At 42.8% G+C, this 9,450-nt stretch overlaps 1 protein-coding gene across 1 annotated transcript in view; it reads right to left on the bottom strand.

Annotated features, from left to right (window-relative positions):
- Positions 1–1,131: 1,131 nt before the first annotated feature.
- LOC134343579 (collectin-10-like) overlaps positions 1,132–9,450 on the bottom strand; it is a 134,881-nt gene continuing 126,562 nt past the window's right edge. Inside the window, exon 7 of the mRNA XM_063042332.1 lies at positions 1,132–2,734. Within this exon, the coding sequence (XP_062898402.1) occupies positions 2,343–2,734 (392 nt within the window). The 3' untranslated portion in view covers positions 1,132–2,342. The remainder of the gene's footprint in view (positions 2,735–9,450) is intronic.

Here is a 9,450-nt window from a genome sequence, read left to right as displayed (position 1 = left end):
TTGAAGCTTGTTGAACCGAGCAGAGTAGACAGAGTGGGCATTGGGAAGATGTTATCCTATAGTAAGTGAGTCTAGGACCAGATGGCATAACTTCAAAAGGGATAGACGTCCAGTTAGAACAGAGATGAGGAGGAACTTCGTGACCCTGAGGGTGGTGAACTTGTGGTATTAATTGCCACAGACGGCTATGGAGGCCAAATCATTGGGTATATTTAAAGCGGAGGTTAAGAGGTTCTTGGTTTGTCAGGGCATCAAAGGTTATAGGGAGAAGGCAGGAGAATGGGGTTAAAAGGGATCATAAATCATGGTGGAATGGTGGGGCAGACTCAATGAACTGAATGACCTAATTCTGCTCCTATGTCCTATGGTCATAAGGTCTTAAATTAAATTCCACAGTAGCCATAGCGGTTAGCACAATGCTTTACAGTACCAAACCCAGTGACCCAGGTTTATTTCCCACTGCTGCCTGTAAGGAATTTGTATAATCTCCCCATAACCGCGTGGGTTTCCTCCGGGTGCTCCCGTTTCCTCCCACAGTCCCAAAGGCCTACCTGCTGGTAGGTTAAATAGTCATTGTAAATTGTTCCACGACTAGGCTTGGATTAAATGGAGGGATTGCTGGGCGATGCAGCTCTAATAGCCAGAGGGGCTTATTCCGTGCTGCATCTCAATAAATAAATAAATAAAATTTGGAGCAACATACATGAAAGTTTCTGGTGAATGCAGCAGGCCAGGCAGCATCTCTAGGAAGAGGTACCGTCGACGTTTTGGGCCGAGACCCTTCATCAGGACTAACTGAAAGAAGAGCTAGTAAGACATTTGAAAGTGGGATAATAAAATTTGAACACACAAACAACAGGAATTCTGCAGATGCTGGAAATTCAAGCAACACACATCAAAGTTGCCGGTGAACGCAGCAGGCCAGGCAGCATCTCTAGGAAGATTGTACAGTTGACGTTTCAGGCGGAGGGTCTCGGCCTGCATCACTGATTAAACCATAATAAAGATTATACCAATGGTACTAAAAGCTCTGTACTCATTAAGGTAATGATAGAATAGACCACATTACAAGGACCATTGCAAGAATTAAATATTTGATTATTTTTTATTAAGTTGAAAAGTATCCTAATACAAAATGTCCAAAACAACCAAATTCCAGATCAGTACGTGCATTTTTCTTTGCTGTTTCCTACCGATATTTGACTTTCTAGCGGGCAGCACAGAAGCATAGCTGTTAGTGCAAGACTTCGCAATGGCAGCTGTAAGATTAGGGATCACTTCCTACTGCTGTCTCTATGGCAACTGTGCGTTCTCTTTCTGGCCATGTGGACTTGCTCTGGGTGCCTCAATTTCCTCCCACTCACTCCAAAGATGCACAGCCGGGAGTTAGTGAGCTGAGGGCACACTATGTTGGTGTCGGAAGCATGGTGACACTTGCAGGTTGCACCCAGTACATCCTCAGTCTGTGTTAGTTATTGACATAAACAATGCACTTCACTGTACGTTTCGATGTTTAGGTATATGGAGGAATTTAAAGTGGGGGGTTATATGGGAGGCAGGGTTTGAGGGTTGGGCCAACATTGTGGGCCGAAGGGCCTGTACTGTGTTGTACTATTCTATGTTCTACGTGACAAATAAAGATGATTTTCTTTGTGAGAATTGAATATTTGATTATTTTTTATTAAGTTGCAAAGCATCCTAATACAAAATGTCTGAAGCATGAACGTTTTAGATCAGAATATATTTTTATCAACACTGTTTTCTATGGTATTTGACTTTTAAATTGAGGATCTGTGCAAATAAATTTAGGAGTTGGCATAAAATTGGTCCTCCAGGAAGACCACAACCTTGTCATGCCTTGGAGGCTGAGTAACTCGGAGAGTTATATTTGCTGGAGTCAGGGCTTTATCATTTGGCTCTTGGTGGGGTCGCCCATGCCAGACAGAGCAAGTGGCAGATGCCAGACTAAGAGTGGTCTACTGGCCCTCCAGGTTCAGAGGTTCAGCTCAGGGTTAACAACCCTGACTGGTCAAACAAAATTGTTATAGAAACAGCAATGAAGAATCTTTCTACATCTGAGTGCGATGGTATTCCTGAGTCTCCACCTGGGACCTGCATGACTGACAGTAGTGAAAATCGAGCTACTGACACAATGAACACCACCAGAGATGGAGGTCCTTCCTTGCTGGCCTAAACACCAGTGGCTTAACAGGGAGTAGGTGGGTAGGATATACAATTAATATGTTATTAATTATGAAACTCACTACATACCAAATATATGAATATACAGGGAGAATTTCTTAATAATTTCTTATTATTATATAGAAAACATGTAGATTAGATTATGAAGTCTTCTTTAAAAATTCACAGACAAAGTATATTGAGAGGTGACACTCAACATCGTTCCAACCCCCATCACTTACCATTTCTACACAGTCTTCACCGCCAAACGCATTGTTGGGTTCACCTGGTCTCCAGTGACTGTAATTCTGTAGTGGGGTAGAGTCAGTGTACATGAACTGCCTTTCCTTTTCCAGATCATTCACACCAATAAACACCCGAGATAAGCCAGTTTTATTCACGTAGGCCGCAAGCAAGGAGTTTGTTTCTTCATCTTTTGGCATTGCCAGTGAACCTCCCCTGTCCTTGCAGTGCACAAGCGCAGAATTGTAGTTCTTCACTTCCTTCACAATCAGGTAGAATTTCTCCTCGGTTTCTTTGACATCTGCGATCACTTCAGAATGAATGAAGCAAAAGGTTTATTTTAATTGTCAACCATCTGTCAACAGTGGGTGATTGTTTGGTGATTCAGAACTCTGAACCACAGCAAAAGAACCAATCTAGTGAAGGGGATAATTATTGCTATGATCTGGAATGCTTTGTCTGAAAGGATTGTGCAAATTCAACATTGCTGTCTCTTAAAATATGTACTTGGAAACATAAAAGAGACAGGGCTTTTGGCAATGAGGAGGAATGTTGCAATTATTGAACAGACCCAAAAACTTACCTCTGGATTAAGAAGAAAAATTCAAAGATTTGTTAAATTTGTTATCAAAGTACATATATGCTGTCATATATAATCTTGAGATTCATTAACATAAGACATAAGAAATAGGAGCAGGAGTAGGCCACCTGACTCGTCGAGCCTGCCCTGCCATTCAATAAGATCATGGCTGATCTGGCCCTGGATTCATCACCACCTATGTGCTTTTTCCCCATAACCCTTAAATCCCCTACCATGCAAAAATCCATCCAACCTTGTCTTAAATATATCTACTGGGGTAGCCTTCACTGCTTCATTGGGCAGAGAATTCCAGATTCACCACTCTCTGAAAACAGCAGTTCCTCCTCATCTCCGTCCTAAATCTACTCCCCTGAATCTTGAGGCTATGTCCCTTAGTTCTAGTCTCACCTACCAGTGGAAACAACTTTCCTGCCTCTATCTTATCTATCCCTTTCATAATTTTTATATATTTCTATGAGATCTCCTCTCATTCTTCTGAATTCCAGTGAGTACAGTCCCAGGTGAATCAATCTCTCCTCATAGTCTAACGCCTTCATCTCTGGAATCAACCTGGTGAACCTCCTCTGCACTGCCTCCAAAGCCAGCATATCCTTCCTCAAGTAAGGAGACCAAGTACTCCAGATACGGCCTCACCAGTACCCTGTACAGTTGCAGCATAACCTCAGTGTTGTTAAATTCAATCCCTCTAGCAATGAAGGCCAACAGTCCATTTGCCTTCTTGACAGCCTGCTGCACCTGCAAACCAACCTTTTGTGATTATACACAAGCACTCCCAAGTCCCTCTGCACAGCAGCGTGCTGCAATTCTTTTTACCATTTAAATAATAATTTGCTCTTTTATTTTGCCTTCCAAAGTGGATGACCTCGTATTTACCAACATTGTACTCCATCTGCCAGACCCTTGCCCACTCACTTGAAGACCCTTGAAGACTCCATTTGTATGAGAAATTCAATCGTACTGTGATCACTCTTTCCAAGAGGATCCCTAACTACAGGATCACTAATTTTACCTGTCTCATTGCACAGGACCAGATCTAAGATAGCACATTCGTTTTAGGTTCAGTAACACGCTGTTCAAGAAAGCTATCATGGATGCATTCTATGAAGTCCTTCTCAAGACTTCCTCGACCAACTTGATTCACCCAATCTATGTGCATGTGAAAATCCCCCATGATAACTGTTGTTCCATTCTTACATGCCTCAGATATTTCTCTGTTTATTGCCTGTGCCACTGTAAAGTTATTATTCGGTGGTTGATAGACAACTCCCACCGGTGATTTTTTCCCTTTACTATTCCTAATCTCTACCCAGATGGATTCACCATTCTGCTCCTTAGATCTTATATCATCTCTCACTATCTCCCTGATCTCATCTTTAATTAAGAGCGCTACCCCACCTCCCTTACCTTCCTGCCTATCCTTCCGTATTGCCTGATATCCTTGGATATTTAATTCCCAATCCTCTCCACCCTGCAACCACGTTTCTGTAATGGCTACTAAATCATATCTCTTTGTACTGATTTGCCACAAGTTCACTGACCTTTTTTTCGAATACTATGGGCATTCAAATAAAGTGCCCTTACACTCATTTTGTTTTTAAAAACTTGCAATCTCTTACTCTTTTCTTCACTCCACTCTTACTTTTCTCTTTCTTATCTTTTGCTTTTTCTTTATCTTTATCCATACTTTTTATTTTTACTTCATCCGTACTTCTCCAATTTGTTGAATCCACCCCCCTACTATTTCATTTAAAGCCCTATGCAAAGTGCTAGTTATGTGATTCACCAGGATCCAGGTCCCATCACAGTTCAGGTAGAGCCAGTCCCATTGGTACAGCTCCCTCCTTCCCCAATACCGGTGAAAATTTCCCATGTATTCAAAACCATTTCTCCAACAACAATCCTCGATCCACACATTTAACTCTCTAAGCTTCTTGACCCAAGTTGCATGTGGCTCAGGTCATAACCTAGAGATTACTACCTTTTTGGTTCTGCTTTTTAGTTTAGTCCCTAGCTGCTCAAATTCCTTCAGAAGAACCTCTTTCCTCATTCATTTTTTGCAGGCATGTACAAAAAAATAATGAAATGCGATAGAATTTATGAAAAGGAGATTTACAAGGATGTTGCCTGGATTGGAGAATGTACATTATGAGAATAGGTTGGGTGAACTTGGCCTTTTCTCCTTGGAGCGACAGAGGATGAGAGGTGACCTGATTGAGGTATCTCAGATGATAAAAAGCATTGATCGTGTGGATAGCCAGATGCTTTTTCCCAGGACTGAAATGGTTCACACGAGGGAGCATAGTTTTAAGGTGCTTGGAAATAGGTACCAAGGGGATGTCAAGGATAAGTTTTTCACACAGAGATTGGTGGGTGTGTGGAATGCACTGACAGTGAAGGTGGTGGAGACGGATACAATAGGGTCTTTTAAGAAACTCTTGGATAGGTACATGGAGCTTAGAGGGTTATGCGCTAGGGTAATTCTAGGCAGTTTCTAGATTAAGTTACATGGTCGGCACAACATTGTGGGCTGAAGGGTCTGTAATATGCTGTAGATTTCTATGTTCTATGTAACTATACATACAGTAAACAAAGACGGACAAGCAACCAATGTGCAAGTAAAAAATAAATAATACTGAGAACATGAGTCTTTAAAAGTGAACCTGTATGTTGTGGAATCATTTCAGAATAGAGGTGAGTGAACTTATCCACGTTGGTTCAGGAGCCTGATGGTTTTTGGGTAATGACTGTTTCCAGAACCTGGAGGTGTGGGACCTAAGGCTTCTGTACCTCTTTCCCAATGGCAGCAGTGAAAAGAGAGGATGTTCGGGATGCTGGCTGTCTTCTATATAACAATTAATATTCTACTCATAAGAAGTTACGTATCATCCTATAATTAGACACCCGAAGAAGGTTTATGAGAATGATCCTTAGAATGAAAGGGTTAAGGTAAGAGACGCACTTGATGGCTCTGGGCCTCTACTCACTGGAGTCCTTGAAGAATGAGGGAGGATCTAACTGAAACCTACTGGACAGTGAAAAGCTTAGATAGTGATGTGGAGCGGACGTTTCTAATCGTGGGGCAGTTTAGGACCAGAGGCCAAAGCCTCAGAATACAAAGACATTCCTTTAGAACTGAGGTGAAGAGAGATTTTTTTAGCCAGAGTGTGGTGAACCTGTGCAATTCATTGCCACTGATGGCTGTGGAGATTAAGTCACTGGGTATATTTAAAGTAGAGGTCGTTAGGTTTTTTGATAGTAAATAGTGTCAAAGGTTATGGGGAGAAGGCAGGAGAATAATAGACAATAGACAATAGGTGCAGGAGTAGGCCATTCAGCCCTTCGAGTCAGCACCACTATTCACTGTGATCATGGCTGATCATCCACAATCAGTACCCTTTTCCTGCCTTCTCCCCATATCCCTTCACTCTGCTATCTTTAAGAGCTCTGTCTAACTCTTTTTTGAAAGAATCCAGAGAATTGGCCTCCACTGCCTTCTGAGGCAGAGCATTCCACAGAACCACAGCCCTCTGCGTGAAATAAGAGGGATAATAAATCAGCCACAATGGAATGGTGGAAAAGGCTCAATGGATCAAATGGCCCAATTCTGCGTTGGTGTCTTCTGTTCTTATTTAATGATATTGGATGCTAATGCGATCCCTCCATGGGAACCACAGCCTTGTCATGGTTTGGAGGCCTGCATGCCTTAAGAACTCAGAGAGCCATGTTGGCTGGGATAAGGGCTTTATGCTTTGCCTCTCGGTAGGGTCATCATGCCAAACAGGTCAGTGGCCAGATTAAGAGAGGTCCACCGATCCTCCAGGTTCAGGGGTTCAGCTCAGGGCTAACAACCCTGACTGGTAAAACAAAATTGTTACGGAAACGGCAATGAAGAATCCTTCTACATCTGAGTGCAATGGTATTCCTGAGTCTCCGCCCGGGACTTGCGTGACTGACAGTAGTGAAAACTGAGAGGAAACTACTGGCACATGGAAAGTACTGTGAACACCACCAGAGATGGAGGACCTTCATTGTTGCCCTGAATGCCAGCAGCATGATGAGCAAAAGAGAGAGACATAGAGAGAGAGAGAGAGAGAGCTAATGACATTGCAGAAATGTTTCCAGCTATATCCTGTTTACAAAAAACCCAGGAAAATCCATATTGACAAATTACTGCCATATCGGTCTACTCTTAAATTATCAGCAAAGTGTAAGAGTTTTCAATGCCAGGGTTATTTAGAAGCACCCTATAATCTATCAGGACTAAATGACCTGAGACCTCAGCCTTGGTCCAAATAGACACCAATGAGCTGGACTCCAGAGGTGAGATTGGAGTAACTGTCACTGATATCAAGAGAGCACTTGACCCAACATAACATCATAGAGCCCTGATCAAAGGACATCAAGGAAAACTGCTTCAGTGGTAGGAATCACACCTGGCAAAAAGAGAAGGTAGTTGTGATAATGCGAGGAGAGTTATCCCAGACCCAAAGAAGTCTTTGTTCTCCTTCTCCTCCCCTAACCTTATTCTTCCTTCCTTTCCAGTGCTGACGAAGGGTCCTGGCCCTAAATGTTAACTAATTATTCCTCTCCAAAGATGCTGCCTGTCTTGCTACGCTCCTCCAGCATTTTCTGTGTGTTGCTCAAGATTTCTAGCATCAGCAGACTCTCTTGTGGTTATTCCAGATTCAAGTTTTGAACTCTTCAGTGACCTGAAGGCGTTTGAAACCATCAGTAACAAAGAGCTTGTCTGACACTGCTAAGCTGTGTGGTAGGAAAGCTGTATTATGGAAGATTCCATTTTTCCAAAATAAACATAAGACATATGAAATCATTTTTTACTGGGCATCTTTAAAGATGCAGCTCGTTAGCACCTTGCCAACAGCCACTGGACTCAGTGATGAGAAAACCAGCTTTCGCATACTCTGTAATCTAGGATCGGTGTGTCTTGGGTCCCACCAAAACTGGGAAGTTAAGATGTCTTGACCACTCGAACCTGATCTGTGCGAATACTATGTAAGTACTGCCTGACTTGCTGAGTTCCTCCAGCGTTTTGTGTGTGTTGCTCTGAATTTCCAGCATCTGCAGAGTATCTTGTGTTTATTCCAGTTTCAAGTTTTGAACTCATCAGTGACCTGAAGGAGTTTTAAACCACTGGATTATACACTACATACAATTATAAAGAAAGTATATTTACAAATTTCTGCTTATTCAGAGAGTGAGTAGGAAAATGAAAAGAAAAAAAGTAAAAAGGACCCATGACAGTTAACCCAGTCCAAAGATACACATAAGTTGGAGCTCAGCTTGAAGTTGTCTTTAACTTGCGCGGTGGACCCACGGTCTGCATAAAAGCACACACCACCTTCCAACTGTCACTTGAAATCCATCTTGAACAAATTAGCTCCCCCATGGGAGTATGGGCCCTTCCCCTTTGAAGCTACTTTCATCTGCACAAACAACCTTGTGCAACAGTGACAGCACCGTCAGCCATCTTCCCTCCTGTCTTCTCCCAGCTCCCGCCAAAAAATGACCTCGACTCACACCAGTGTCCGTCATAAAAACTTCTCCGTCCAGCATTCTCTAGAAAGCTCTCCCAATTCCACCATCCTGATTGGATGACACTACATTCCTAAGTTGAACAACATAGCCCTTTATCCTTAACTCAAACCCAAACATGCTAAAAACAGAACAGACTGCTCTTTCAGAACAACATAGCAGTAAAAAATCTTAACTAGCATGTTACACATAGAACATGGTTGCACAGTGCAGGCCCTTCAGCCCATGATGTTGTGCTGACCCTATAACCTACTCCATTACCAATGTAATCCATCCCTCCCACACAGCCCATGGCCCTCCAGTTTTCTTTCATGTGTGTGCCTGTCTAAGAAAGTGTCCCTAATGTTTCAGTCTCAACTACTACCCCAAGCAGTGTGTTGTAGGCACCCACCACTCTCTGTGTAAAATAATTACTTCTGACATCCCCTACTTACCTGCAAAAGATGTCCTCTGGTGTTGGCCATTGCCACCCTGGGAAACAGGCACTACCTTAACATAGAACATAGAATAGTACAGCACAGTACAGGCCCTTCGGCCCACAATGTTGTGCCGACCCTCAAACCCTGCCTCCCATATAAGCCCCCACCTTAAATTCCTCCATATACCTGTCTAGTAGTCTCTTAAACTTCACTAGTGTATCTGCCTCCACCACTGACTCAGGGAGTGCATTCCACGCACCAACCACTCTCTGAGTAAAAAACCTTCCTCTAATATCCCCCTTGAACTTCCCACCCCTTACCTTAAAGCCATGTCCTCTTATATTGAGCAGTGGTGCCCTGGGGAAGAGGCACTGGCTATCCACTCTATCTATTCCTCTTATTATCTTGTAAACCTCTATCATGTCTCCTCTCATCCTCCTTCTCTCCAAAGAG

Source organism: Mobula hypostoma, chromosome 1, assembly GCF_963921235.1.
Source record: "Mobula hypostoma chromosome 1, sMobHyp1.1, whole genome shotgun sequence".
NCBI lineage: Eukaryota > Metazoa > Chordata > Chondrichthyes > Myliobatiformes > Myliobatidae > Mobula > Mobula hypostoma.
This window is presented reverse-complemented; position numbering and strand designations above follow the sequence as displayed.